General features: G+C 43.3%; 1 protein-coding gene across 2 annotated transcripts in view; it reads left to right on the top strand.

Annotated features, from left to right (window-relative positions):
* Window positions 1-14,695, top strand: part of FAM120A (family with sequence similarity 120 member A) — a 115,550-nt gene that overhangs the window by 60,985 nt on the left and 39,870 nt on the right. For both annotated transcript variants that reach the window (XM_061163605.1, XM_061163606.1), the window contains exons 6-8: window positions 1,993-2,090; window positions 2,330-2,607; window positions 12,727-12,814. In XM_061163605.1, the coding sequence (XP_061019588.1) occupies window positions 1,993-2,090; window positions 2,330-2,607; window positions 12,727-12,814 (464 nt within the window). The remainder of the gene's footprint in view (window positions 1-1,992; window positions 2,091-2,329; window positions 2,608-12,726; window positions 12,815-14,695) is intronic.

The following is a 14,695-nucleotide window of genomic DNA, read 5'->3' as shown; positions in this document are numbered from 1 at the left end:
CATCTGGTCCTATCACGTCATAGCAAATAGATGGGGAAAAAATGGAAACAGTGACAGATTTTATTTTCTTGGACTCCAAAATCACTACGGATGGTGACTGCAGCCGTGAAATTAAAAGACACTTGCTCCTCGGAAGGAAAACTATGACAAACCTAGACAGCATATTAAAAAGGAGAGACATTACTTTACCAACAAAGATCTGTCTAGTCAAAGCTATGGTTTTTCCAGTAGTCATGTATGGATGTGAGAGTTGGATCATGAAGAAGGCTAGGTGCCCAAATTTGATGCTTTTGAATTGTGGTGCTGGAGAAGACTCTTGAGAGTCCCTTGGACAGCAAGGAGATCAAACCAGTAAATCCTAAAGGAAATTAACCCTGAATATTCATTGAAAGGACTCATGCTGAAGCTGAAGCTCCAATATTTTGGTCATCTGATGTGAAGAGCCAACTCATTGGAAAAGACCCTGATGCTGGGGAAGATAGAGGGCAGGAGGAGAAGGTGGTGGCAGAGGATGAGATGGTTGGATGGCGTCACTGACTCAATGGACATGAATTTGAGCAAATTCCAGAAGATAGTGAAGGACAGGGAAGCCTGTGTGCTGCAGTTCATGGGGTCGTAAAGAGTCAGACATGACTTAGCCACTGAACAGCAACAGTTATTTTTTGAATTAAATTAAATGTGTGTTTATTTTTCTTGACAAATTGTTTGTGATTTGTGGGTTGTTTGTTTTTCACCTGGTGTCACTTGGATTTTGAGGTAAGAAAAGCACTCTTCCTGTGCTAAATGACGTTTGTGTTGTGGTAACTCTAGACTTGGTTTTGTTCTGTTTTTAAATGAAACCTAATGAGATGGTGTGGCCATGGGCGTTTCAGTAGCGTCTACCGTGTGTTCTCTCAGGGTGTGTTTTCCGTGTCTAATGCAGTCTGAGTCCTGATGCCACCCTCGGGTCTCGTAGTATCCATGCTTTCCCTCATAGGCTGTCTTCTCAGACACCCCACAAAACCCTAAGGAGTCTCCTCATTTTTATCACATCAGTAAACCGTGATATTTTGAAATGTATTTAGCACAAGGGCCACACTAATCCCGTCACTGCATGCGCAGGCCATTGGCCTGCCGGTCTTGCTCATGCTGGCCCCTCCTCTCCTCAGATTTGCAAGGAGACCAAATGTTGTGGATGTGGAGTTTTCTGGACCTTGGACTGAGTTGATTGCTTTATGTCATGTCTTTAAGCTGATAGGCCATCCAATCCTGCCTGATGCTGTGTTTGGGGCTACTTCGCTACATGGTTTCCATTCTGTGCTTCAGTTTTTTATAGCAGGAGGATAATGAAGAGTGAACACCAGCGTACATCAGAACCGGTTTATAAAGTCATCTTCTAAGGAAGCACAAAATCCCAAGTTACTGACTCTGCACTGCCTGTGTAATGCATGTGTAACCTGATCATGGCTTCCTTAACAATGAAAAAAAACAAAACAGGAATATATATATAGCAACTACCACATTTCACTTTTTATACTTAAAAGCGTGCTAGTGGCTTAGAACCTAATTTTAGTTTAAATTGAAGAATTCTGTTGCCTCACATACGGTAGGGGAAGTGCTGTGTCCTTCTATTCCTTTCAAACCTAGAGTACTACAGGCCTCCAGCTTTGTCAGCAATGAGCAGAGAAGGAGAACATCTGTTAGGTTACAGACAGAGACAAACCAGGCATTCAAGGAAATGAACCTAAACAGAAACACTGTCAGATAGTAATTGAAAATTCTTGAAAGTTAGAAATCTAGTGTATGAAATCTAGTGTATGAAATTGATCATCATCAGATTAAATATTTTTTAATATTAAACATGAATTTCTAAAGGTTTCTGGGAAGTGGGGCCGGTGATGTGCTTGCACCCTGGAGGTGTAAGTCAGATGGCAATGTGTGTTAGCTGTGTGTGTCTTGGGGAATGTCCTGCTCACAGTTGTTTATTGTTTTCTTTCCGTATTGATGAAACAGCCAGACCAAATCCGTTTGGAATGCCTGGGATAGTGCCACCGTATGTCCCCCCCCAGATGCTCAACATTCCACAGACCTCTCTGCAAGCAAAGCCTGTGGTAAGGCCTTTCCTGTCCATCCGCAGCTGGTCTGCCCAGCCTTGGTGTGGGGCCCAGCTGCCTTGAAAGCTGCATATGAATCAAATCTTAATGAATGCTAAGATAATTTCTTAACACTTATAATATGTAAAGCAGGTGCCAGACTTTGTTGAATTAAAATTTAGACAAGACCGGGTTATGCTAATGTGTTCTGGGTCATGCAGTGTGTGTGCATGCGTGATTTGTATGCTCTGTTTAAGGCCCCCCAGGTGCCCAGCCCAGGTGCTCCGGGCCAGGGTCCACACCCGTACAACCTCGCTGAGCCGGCTCTCACCTTGGAAACCAGCGGAAAGAATCTGACTGAGCAGAACTACAGTAACATTCCTCATGAAGGAAAACATACCCCACTGTATGAACGGTCCTCCCCAATCAACCCAGCTCCAAGCGGCAGTCCCAATCACGTGGACTCAGCATACTTTCCTGGTTCTTCTACGTCGTCATCTTCAGACAATGATGAAGGCAGTGGAGGAGCTGCAAAGTGAGTGGTGTATGGAGTAGCTGCTGCTTCCTGGAAGTGTAGCAGCTGCATTAGGCTACTTAAGTAGCTTGTAGTCCCCAGGGAAGCCGCCGTCTGGCTGGGGCTGGCCGGCCCACAGCACTGATGGTGGTGCTCAGAGATGCTGTTTGTTTTAGGTAGGTGACAGTTCCCCTTTGCTTGACTGGGATTCCTCAGACCAAGAGAAAAGGTTAGACATTTCCTCTGGGCTTCCAAGGTTGAAAGTGTGTACTATGCCAGCCCAAATTCTTGGGTTCCCCTCTTTTTTGGATGTAATTTTAGGAAAATTAGTTTGTGTGACCACCAAATGTGGTAAAATCTGATCAAGTTCTACCTGACTCTCTTTGGACTGTGATTTCCCTACTCCCACCCTCAGAAAGCATTTTAAGTTAGACTCGTATGGTTTTCAGTCTCTTGGCTCCTGGGTTGAAGGGGAATCAGAATTTCCTTCTGAATTCAGTAACTAGAATCCTAGCTCCCCAGATCATAGCTTGACATAAGACTGTTCACCTAACCAAAACCGTAGAAAGCTGCCAGACCCAGGCTGAAATTCTCCTTGTAGAGAGGAATATTTTAAGCAATGTGTGTCCGTGAATAAATGAATTTTCAAATATTAATTTGTTAGAATCTGATCGAGAAAGTCTTGAAACGCATAGTCCTCCTCCTCCCCTTACATAACCTTATGTTTCTAAGAAACCTGGTTCAAAAAAAGAAAGAAGAAAGGAAAGGAACAGTCTTTCTCTTTGCATCTGCATCTCTTTCCTCAGTTTGAACTCTGATTCACAGTAGATGCCCGAGGCTAGTTATTGCTATGTCAGTTTCTGCTGAAAGAAAATCTGAGACACAATTTCCAATCTCCCTGCAAGTTCTTATGGGTGTGTCACCTGAAGCCAGAGATTTTTCCTCTTTTGTACTCTTTTTCTCCATCTGTAAAATGGGCACTAAGTCTGCTGACCTCCCCAGCAGGGAGGTCACTAAGTCACCACTTAGTCACCACTAAGCCCCCAAATGGGCAGTTACTGAGGAATTTGCTGCCATCCAGGGATGTATGCTGTTCTGAAACAGAGAAGCATAAAGTGCACAAATGTTTACTTGCTGTATGTGCAGTTCTAAAATTCTAAAAATGAAGTAAAAAGTTGTAATTTATTGTTCAGACTTTTAAATTAACCTTCTAGGAAGGTAACATATTGAAGACCTACCGAATGAGAATTGCTCTGTTGGGGCTTAGAAATCTGCATGTGTAAATGACACCATATGACTCTTTAGCGCAGAAAGTTTGAGAGCAGCTGATAGATGCCTTAGGAGCCCTTTCACTCTCTAAGGAACTGTATTGAGTGAGTGAAGTAGCTCAGTCGTGTCTGACTCTTTGCAATCCCCTGGACTATAGCCTACCAGGCTCCTCTCTCCATGGGATTCTCCAGGCAGGAATACTGAACTGGGTTGCCATTTCCTTCTCCAGGGGATCGCCCCGAACCAGGGATCAAACCCGGGTCTTCCACATTGCAGGCAGACGATTTAACCTCTGAGCCACCTTCTTTTAAAAATTGACTCATGTCAGCAAGACCAAAGTATCTATAGTATACAGTGTGTCTATATACTGTGCAGGAGATGCAGGTTTGATCCCTGGGTTGGGAAAATCCCCTAGAGAAGAAATGGCAACCCATTCCCATATTCTTGCCTGGAGAATCCCATGGACAGAGTAGCCTGGTAGGCTACTATCCATGGGGTTGCAAAAGAGTCCGACACAACTGAATGACTAAGCAACAAGAGCAAATTCTTTCTAGACTCCGAAACATGGGTGGGAATAAAACACAGAGCCACAAGTGGCTCAGAGTGCTATGCAGATGACAAGCTTGGTGAGCAAAGAAAGGCCCTGGTCTGGGGAGGTCCAGTGTCGATCCTGTTCCCATGGGTGGAGTTGTGGAGCTAATGTGAGTTACCTCCTTAATTTGGCAAACTGCCCTGTTAGGAAACGAGTTGGACTTGAGTGAATAAGATTGAGAGTGACTCCCTCTTTCTGTGCATACTCAGCTCTGCCCTGTTCCCAAAGGTTCTGAGCAGTTGCCTTCCCTGGAGCTTTTTCTCAGTCTTAGTTGTCTCTCTTACCTCTAAGCTCTGTAGCACTTAACTGTCTGTTCCCCCAACTGAGGGCATTTTTATTGCATTTTTCTGGAAGCGCCTCTCTAAGATCTCCATATGTGGGAGTAGCGTGGGTGTCTCACCCTCTCATGGTGTGAATTGTGGTGAAAAAGGCAGAGCACATCCACAATCTGGAATTGAAAGATTGCTAAGATTGGATCAAGTTATGTGGCTTAGGAATGTTTTCATTTCCTTGAATCCGTTTTTCCATTTATTATAACAAATAAGAAGTAGACGTGGCTGAGACGGTAAAGAATCTGCCTGCAGTGTGGAAGACTCAGGTTCAGTGCCTGCGTTGGGAAGATCCCCTGCAGAAGGGAATGGCAACCCACTCCAGTGTTCTTGTCTGGAGAATTCCATGGACAGAGGAGCCTAGCGGGCTATAGTCCATGGGGTCACAAAGAATGAGACATGCCTGAGTGAATAACACACAAGAGGTAGACATGTTAAAACTGAGAGGAAGGACAAAAGGAAAAGGGGATAGGGAACTTGTACCAGAGGTTCAAGGTCATGAGCCAGGCAGAGTAGGACCTCGGATCAACCCTGATTGTGGGCACCCCTTTCTTGCTAAGGACAGTGTTCATTATTTCAGGGTGAGGATTCTGGTTGAATAAGTTGTGTGTGTGCACTTTTGAGGCCATGCAGAGGACAGAGGATTCCTTTCCTAGTTTAGAAACTAAGTAGGGGCAGTAAGTCAGTTAATATTTGGTTTACCTTTGGTTTGGACTTAAGATTGGAACTCCTGGGTCTACACTGTGCTCTCAGAATGGTCTTGAGGGAAAGAAATCATCAATTCATTTAGCCAAGCAACACTTAAGCACTTGCTGTCTATCAGTGAGCATGGTGGTAGGCAGCACCCACCTGATGAGCATGTGAAGCAAGCACCAGATGAGTGGGCCCGGATGAGAGTGCTTCCAGAGAGGCAGGATTTGAGCCATGACAGAGTGGGGAGAAAGCTGGACGAGAATGCAGGGTGGAAGAAGGGGAAGCCAGTGTGGCTGCGATGTCAAGTGAGATGGAGGCTGGATGGTGTGGAGTCTTGAGTTCTAAGTGTGACAGAAAGCATCCAGTATTTGCTTGGAATGATCCTGGGGCTGTAAAGATGCCAGAGTTTCTTGGGAAATGAGTTTGCTCTGATCTGGGTGCTCTTTGCCCTGGGGATGGACAGGTGTCTGGGTCACCAGGCCATTTGGCTGGGGAAATTACTGTACGGTTTAACTGAAGTGCGACTGTTCGTACCAGCTTCTGCAGATTGACTGTAGAAGCGTTTGTAATTGCCCTTCCCTCAGAAACTGAGTTGTCCAGTAGAGAAGAGGGAGGCCTGTACTGCCCCTGGCTGGGTGTGCCCTTTCCCGTTCGATTCCCTCAGGCGTTTCCACCATGTTCCCCATGGTCCTGGGAAATAATCTTGAACCTGGAAGATTACAAAATAAGTGACCTCATTTCCCCAATGGAAAGGGAATGGCTTTTTTTTTTTTTTTTAGATGATGGTGTGGACAAGTAATGGGGACTGTTATAAGAATGCCCTACCCCAGAATTAACCCCCAAATAAGCCCCTCCTCCCTCCAAAAAACACCCAGCTTCCTACAAATTAAAAAGAATATAAACATGTGATTCACAGAGGAAACAGATGGTCAATAACATAAAAGGATGTTGTTTACTCTCATTTAAAGGAAAAAAAAAAAAAAGGAAGGTAACTTAAAACCCAACAGTATATTTTTTAACCTATGAAATTGGCAAATATTGGTGTTTTTTTCTTTGGTATTTATCTTTATGTATTTATTTATTTGGCTCTGCCAAGTCTTAGTTGTAACAGGCAGGATCTTTGATCTTTAGCTGCAGCATGCAGACTCCTAGTTGTGGCACGAGGGGGGGACCTAGTTCCCTGACTGGGGATCGAGCCAGGGCCCCTGCACTGGGAGCACGGAGTCTTAGCCACTGGACCAGCAGGGAAGTCCCACATTGGTTTTTGAAGATAAAGTTCAGTGGGGGACGTTGGTGGAGTTGGTGGGGTATGAGGTTTGGGCTTTCCTGGCACGTCCTTGGTCTTTGTGCAACCTATAAAAGGTTGCTGTCAGTGCCCGAGGGACTGCTGACCAGTGCTGTCAGGACCCAGTCCCCCAACCTCCCATGGTTTGTCTTGCTAGGTACTAGTTGCCACTTGTAATCACAAGTGTGTGGCCTGGAGCTCCATGGGCCCAATGCTCCCAATGTGAATAGGAGATCTTTGGGTTGTATATGGTTTAAATTAGTTGATGAGTGACCACAGTAAGTGACAGCTATCACGGTTATTTAAAAAATAACCATGGAGCCAATAAAATATCAAAACATTTACTTCACTCTTAATGTAAAATACCTAAAGAATTTCATTTAGCATCCTTCATATAGTGTCCCAGGAAACATGCTTCTTCTAATGCATCTTTTTTCCTTTAAGTGGTATTGGTGTTCTACATTTCTAATATCTTCTGAGAAAAACAATTCTGAATTACGTTTATGCTTGGTTGAAAATACTTATTATCTTTGCCATCAAAGGTGGAGGGTCTGTGTAAGTTCTAGCCACTCAGTGACCCATGCAGGCATTTTATGTCCAGTTGGTATTGAAGTCCTGTCAGGCTTCCTTTCCAAAGAAACTGTTTGCGAAGATTAGTTACATTTTACCCTGACCCTAGGGTATCCAGTCCTAGACAGGCTAAATAAGCTGCAGTTTTCCTTTCAGATTGTTACACTGTTGTGCCAGATAAATGGCTACTTTACATTTATATTTTGAGTTTTTTTTTTTTTAAGCACCAGGTAACACTTATAATATCTTTTGAGAAAAGCTATTCTGAATTATTTTTATGTTTGGTTAAAATTAATTATTGTCTTTGCCATCATAGGTGGAGGGTCTGTGTAAGTTCTAGCCACTTACTGACCCATGTAGGCATTTTATGTCGAGCTCTTCTGACTCGGGTGTTTCTAAACATTCACTTGGGTAGGAAAAGCCGTGAGAAGTCCTCTGGCAAACATGTAAGAGGAGCGTTCGGGACAGGAGGTCCATCCTGACTGCTGTATAAGAATGAGACAAGTACTTCTGAAAGAATCTGAATGTATGTGACCCTAGCTTAATTTAGGGCATAGGGAGATGTACCTATAAAGGATATTTATGTATGTGATACTCCTGTGGCTTCCCTTATCAGGGAGCGCAAATCTTCACCCTCTATAGTAGGAACACCTGGCAATCAGAACTCTTGCGGGCCTGTTGAATGAGAGCAGGCTGTGGGTCAAGTCTCTCTTCCTTTCCTGAGAGCAGATGAAAATGAAAATGTATGTACGTTTGTTGAAACACTCACATGGTTTAACCATATCTATGGCCTTATCCACATACACTAGATAGTGCTACTGAGGATTTGATCTTGCTCATGTTTTACTTCTTCCCTTTTGTTTTTCTTAATTAATTAATTAATTTTTGGCTGCCCTAGCCCTTTGTCATGTGGGCAGTTGAGGCAGGTGGGGGCTACTCTCTAGTTGCAATGTGTGGGCTTCTCGTTGCAGGGATTTTCTTGTTGCAGAGCACAGGCTCTAGAGCACTCTGGCCTCAGTAGTTGCGGCTCAAGGACTCTAGAGCGCAGGCTCAGTAGTTGTGGCACATGGGCTCAGGTGCCCCACCGCATGTGGGATCTTAGTTTCCAGACCAAGGATCAAACCTGTGTCCCCTGCATTGACAGGCAGATGCTTAACCCCTGGAAAGCCCCCCTTTTGGTTTTATTTGCCTTTTCTTCCTTTTTTGTTGACAAATAAGTCAGCTTGCGGTCAGTGCTATCTTCCTTTTCTGTTCCACAAGAGCAAACCACACCCAGGACAGCTGTGCCTGAGTGAGAAGTCACTGTGATGGGTCAGACACTTGGTATAAATCTGGACACCAGTCTACTTCCATCCTAGCATCACCAACCTGCTAACTAAAAAAATGTGTTTGCGAGAATTCAGTGGTTAGGACAGTTGGCTACTTTCAACCAGCCTTAGTGCAGAAATAGTCCCAGGTGTCCAGGAGCGAAGTGAGGCTTTGCATCGCCTGTTGAGAATTCACAGAGCCTGGTGAATTCTGTGTGGTGCTGGCCTTCCCCTTGCCACCTATCTGGATATGAGGGTAGTTCTTTTCTGTTGATTGACTGCTGCATCATAAATGCATTTCATGGCTTTCTGGTAATAGCATGGGGTAATGTCTGGAATGGTGGGCCTTGGTGCTGTGGCTGTGAATGGATGGATTCCTGAACCTGAATTTTACCCACAGAGAGTTGTGCCTTTGGCTAAGCAGGAAAATTCAAATACAGAACACATGCAGGCTTCCTGCCCTGCCCCATCCACTTCCCTGTGGCCTGCCTGGGTCTCAGCAGGTTTTCTCAGGGCAGAGCTGATGAAACTTCATGACATCGTTGGCAATTCCAAGTGTAAGCAGTTCATAAGGTGGGAGCAGTTGTACAAAATGGAACCTAACTGAATATGCAAATATCCAGAAATTTCTGATCCATCTTGTTCTTCAAAGTACGGCATTTGTTGTATCAAATATTTTGTTTTCTTACGTTGTAAAGTCCTATAATTATCCTATTGAAATATTCTGAACTTTAAAAAATTAGCCACTGTCAAGATGATTTTCAGACAGAATTTTAGATTTTATAGTACAGTATTAAAAAATCTTGCAAACATTTAGGTTATGATAACGTTTTAGTTTGGTAATCTTTATAAAACAAAAGTAAGATTTATAAATAAAAATTCTACGTGATCTTAAGTGGGACAAGCTTCCACGTTAGTCACATGGCATGATCTCCCCACTACAGTGTATCCATATAAAACCCAGATTTTATGCCTTTTTTTGCCATATCCATTTACGTGCATTGGATATGCACGTAAATCCAGTTATGTGATTTAGTCATTCAACTATTGCACACCTGTTCTGTAGTGACTATGGTTTTATTATCTTCGTAGAGTTCGTGACTGAGTGATACAAACAGACAGTAATTAGAAAGAGTACTGAATGTGATACATACCATGAAACACAGAAATGAGAATAGTGAGCACAGGGTGGTTCGGGAAGGCTGCGCCCAGTCGCAGCCAACTTGTACAAGACGAGGCATCACATGTGGCCGTTCTTCAGTCACCCAGTTGTGTCCAACTCTTGGCGACCCCTGCAGCACACAAGGCCTCCCTGTCCCTCACCATCTTCCGGAGATTGCCCAAGTTCATGTCCATTGCATCAGTGATGCCCTCCAGCCATCTCATCCTCTGGTGCCCTCTTCTCCTTCTGCCCTCAGTCTTTCCCAGCATCAGGGACTTTTCCAGTGAGTCAGCTGTTCACATCAGGGCATCACTTGCAAAAGCTTAAATCTGTCGTAGAGAGGGAGGGGCGTCAGTCCAGCAGGACATGGAAGATAATTGCAGTCCATGCACCTGACCAAGAACCTGTATCCAGAACAGATGATGACTTCCTGTAAGTCCTTAAGAGCATTCTGCACGTTGTCCACTTACTGTAGAATGTCTGAACAGGCACGCCACAAAAGAAAGTATCACACATGGGAAGATGCCCATCTTCATTATTATCAGAGAAGTGCAAATTAGACTGTGTCGAGTCACTGCTTTTCCTCCCAAAAGGCCAACCGAAGAACAACAGAAAATACTAGGTGCTTCTGGGGCAGGGATCTCCTGTAGGACTGGGTTGTAGACTCAGCTGTGGTGTGCCCCACAGTGCTGAGTGCATGTGGCCCTGAGACGGAACCAGCGCTGCAATAATATTGTTGAGCCCAAACTCCCGGACATAAAAAGTGTACAAATGCATGACTCTGTGTATACAGTGTATAAAAGCAGTCTTTGCTGTTAGAAGTCAGAATAACTATTGCCCTTGAGGAAGTCTCAGGAGCAGGTCAAGAAGGGGATTCTGGGATGTCAGTCCTGTGTTGCTTATGTGGTGTGTTTGTAGATACTCATTAAGCTGTTCATGTGTGCATTTTGTAGATAGGATATCCTTAAATATATAAAATGGTAGGTAATAAATGTTATATTTCTTTATAAAACATGTGTCAAGTAATTTGTTCTAAAATTTCACACAATAAATGTTACTGACTTTTTAAGCAACTCTATTTATACCACCTTCTAAATAAACCACTTCAGAGAAGCTCACTTTTCCTCCCCTTTGCTTGAAATGCTCACTTTGGACATGTGTATGACAAGATTGTACACCTTCTGATTCCCTATTTCACAGGTCTTGACATAGTTATCACATGACAAGTCCTGATCAGTTGAATAATTGCCTGACCAATCAGTTTGTCCAGCTTCTTATCTGCTCACTCATGTAGTAGCTGCTCTTTTGGATTTCAAATAGGATGGATCACTATGCTCTTAGAATACTTGTATTTATTTTTATGCCTTCTCATCCCTAGAGTTTCCTCTGGTTTTGCAAAGTTGTAGCCTGAGATTGTACACATGAGTAAGAAACTTGGACAGAGCAGTGGTTTCTCTGAGTCTTCACTGAAGCCTAGGAGCCTGGATGCTTGGATAACCTTGTTTGTTGTGGGGGTATTGGGGTGACTGACATCAAGGAACTAGACTCCAAAATATCACGACATGGGACATGATTCTTGGTTTAAGATGGGTCAGTCTCACTCTTCTCTTTTTGTAATGCCTTTTTTTTTTTTTAAATAGAACTAAAATGAAGTTGATTGGAAGATGGAATTACCAGGTTTTAAAATCTCTTGTCACACGAGTCAGATAAGGCAAGCCAAATAAAAGCTCTCTGTGTTGGCTTGTCTTGTGGCCAGCACTGGTTTTAGAAGATAATTTTGGCTTGGAGCACTGCAGGGAGGAGGGCAAGTGAAGGGTGGATGCGTGTAGTGGCTCAAGTGATCCCCATGATCGTCAGCATCACATCCCTACTCAAGCCCCTCTAGATTCCCTACTCCCTTCAGGATACTGCTTTTCACAGTTTGCCCGGGTACCAAAGTAAATTTTCTTTTACATTGTGGCCCATAATACACAAATGGAGAAAGAGTTTTTGAAATAATGGGATTCATATCACATTTGGCTGCATCTGGTCTATTCTGTTTCTCTCTCCCCTCTGGTATGTGGAACCATAGTTTCCTGACCAGGGGTCAAACCCACGCCACCTGCAGTGACAGTGAGGAGTCTTAGTTGCTGGTCTGCCAGGGAAGTCCCCATTTCCCCTTTTTTTTTTTTAAAAAAAAATGCTTGTTAAACCCCCTACATTGTTTTCTCAGACTACTAATTGGTCACAACCCACAGTTTTTAAGAACCTTCATTGAAAAATACTTCATTCTGGTGTTTAAGATACATTGTAATCTTCTGCATCTCTTTTCCCACTTTTACTTTGCCAAAGAACATCATTCCCCAAGTAAGATTCAGGTAGCTTCTTATTCTCTGCACTCACAAATCCGTTGCCTCTCCTTAGGCCTGCAAGGCGCACACCTCCTAGTGAGTTAGTGCTAGCCTTAGCTCCCATGCTCCCTACCATGAATAGGAATGCCCCCCATGAATTGTCATTGGCATATAATACTTTACATTTATTTATAAATTATGAGTAACATTTGACCCGGATAACATTTAATCTTCTACTGCCTGATGATTGTCAATTGAATGTGATGTCTTATTTCTCCAAGATGACTGAGCTCCCAAAGGCAAGGCCTGCGTTTGTCTCCTGTATACCTGCAGCACTAGCACATCCTAGACCATCTCTAAGCCGAGCCGTGAGGCCTAGGTCAGGTGCTTGATTTCTCTTGCCCAGTGGGTGGTTACAGCTGAAGTAGGTGGAAGGTGTTGTTGTGATAGGATTTTCTCTGGACATAGGTGGTTTCACAAGGTGGGATCAGTAAAGCCTAGGTATCCTTGGTTTGTAGGCTCAGGGCAGGCCCTTCTTATCATCATGAGTACATGTGGGAAGTGGTCAACACTAATTGGTATTTTTGTTCATTTTATGTTCAGCCATATCAGTGGGAACAAGATTGGCTGGGAGAAGACAGGAAGCCATTCAGAACCTCAAGCACGGGGAGACCCAGGAGACCAAACAAAGGTAGTAACTCTGTGCCTTCTCTTCTTTCAGGTTCTCATTCTCTCAGCATGTAGTGCCAGGGATTGATTTAAAGTAACATTCTCTCTCTCTCTCTCTTTTTTTAAGCATGTTATTTATGAGTGATACACTGGCAAGGGTGAGTGGGGAAGGGCTGTGCTACCCCCAGTTTGCTCACTCACCCAGGGCAGGGTGGTGACCTAGTAGAGATCCTCTTCTCTCTGCTCACTACATAGCCTTTCAGAGCCCTCATTTCTTGTAGGGTTTTGTCATGATTAGGTGAGAAAAGTTTTGTGATGTATACATTAAAAATGAAAAAATAAAAATAAACTAAATTTTATTCTCCCGCCCCTCCTCTTTTTTCTATTTCTACTTGTTAATATTCATCTCCAGATGAATATCCTAAACTTACAAAGCCACATCTGTCCCCACCTGTGGTCACTTAGGATGAGCTGGTCTCTGGCTGGAAGAGGGCTTGTTTTTATATAGGATGATGGAATGTTAGAAATATGTGTAAAACTCTGAAATATTCTCACTGTTGAATGATTATCCTGAAAATAAATAACAGAAATGCTTTCTGGATACATACTCCTTGCAAAGTACCTCCCAAAGCATTTTCAGTTGTTTATGTCTACATGCTGTGGAACGGAAAGTGTAGAAAACTTTCGTTGAGTTATCCATGAATTCTTCTTAAGGCTCATTTTGGCACTTTGTGTTTTAAAGGATGAAATTAAGCACTGAATGCATACCACTAAAAGAATACATTTTGTTTCAGAACAGAAAAATCAATATTTTTTGTTGTTATTGTTGTTCAGTCTCTAAGTTGTATCTGACTCCTTGCAACCTCATGAACTGCAGTACACCAGGCTTCCTTGTCCTTCACTATCTTCCGGAGTTTGCTCAAACTCGTCCATTGAGTTAGTGATGCCATCCAACATCTCATCTGCTGTCATCCCCTTCTCCTTCTGCCCTCTAGTCTTTCCCAGAATCAAGTCTTTCCCAGTGAGTCAGCTGTTCATATCAGGTGGTCAAAGTATTGGAGCTTCAACTTCAGCATCAGTCCTTCCAGTGAACATTCACGGTTGATTTCCTTTAAGATTGACTGTTCAAGGGACTTTCAAGAGTCTTCTCCAGCACCACAGTTTGAAAGCATCAACTCTTGGGCACCCAGCCTTTTTTATGGTCCAACTCTCACATCCATACATGACTACTGGAAAAGCCATAGCTTTGACTAGATGGACCTTTGTTGGTAAAGTAATGTCTTTCCTTTTTAATACGCTGTCTTAAGTTTGTCATAATTTTCCTTCCAAGGAGCAAGTGTCTTTTAATTTCATGGCTGCAGTGATTTGGGAAGCCCAAGAAAATAAAATCTGCCACTGTTTCCATTTTTTCCCCATCTATTTGCCATGAAGTGATGGGACCAGATGACATGATCTTAGTTTTTTGAATACTGAGTTTTAAGCCAGCTTTTTCACTCACCTCTTTCCCCTTCATCAAGAGGGTTCTTGAATTCCTCTTCACTTTCTGCCATTAAAGTGATATCACCTGCATATCTGAGGTTGTTTTATTTCTCCTGGCAGTCTTGATTCTAGCTTGTGAGTCATCCAGCCCAGCATTTCGCTTGATGTACTCTGCGTAGACATTAAATAAGCAGGGTGTAATACACAGCCTTGATGTACTGCTTTCCCAATTTTGAACCAATCTGTTGTTCATGTCCAGTTCTATTACTTCCTGTCCCGCATATAGGCTTCTCAGAGACAGGTAAAGTGGTCTGGTATTCCTGTTTCTTTAAGAATTTCCAACAGTTTGTTGAGATCCACACAGTCAAAGCTTTAGCATAGTCAATGAAGCAGAAGTAGATGTTTTTTTGAAATTCCTTGCTTT

The sequence above is a fragment of the Dama dama genome, chromosome 16, assembly GCF_033118175.1.
Source record: "Dama dama isolate Ldn47 chromosome 16, ASM3311817v1, whole genome shotgun sequence".
NCBI lineage: Eukaryota > Metazoa > Chordata > Mammalia > Artiodactyla > Cervidae > Dama > Dama dama.
Note: the sequence above shows the minus strand (reverse complement) of the source record. Positions and strands in the feature narration are given on the sequence as shown.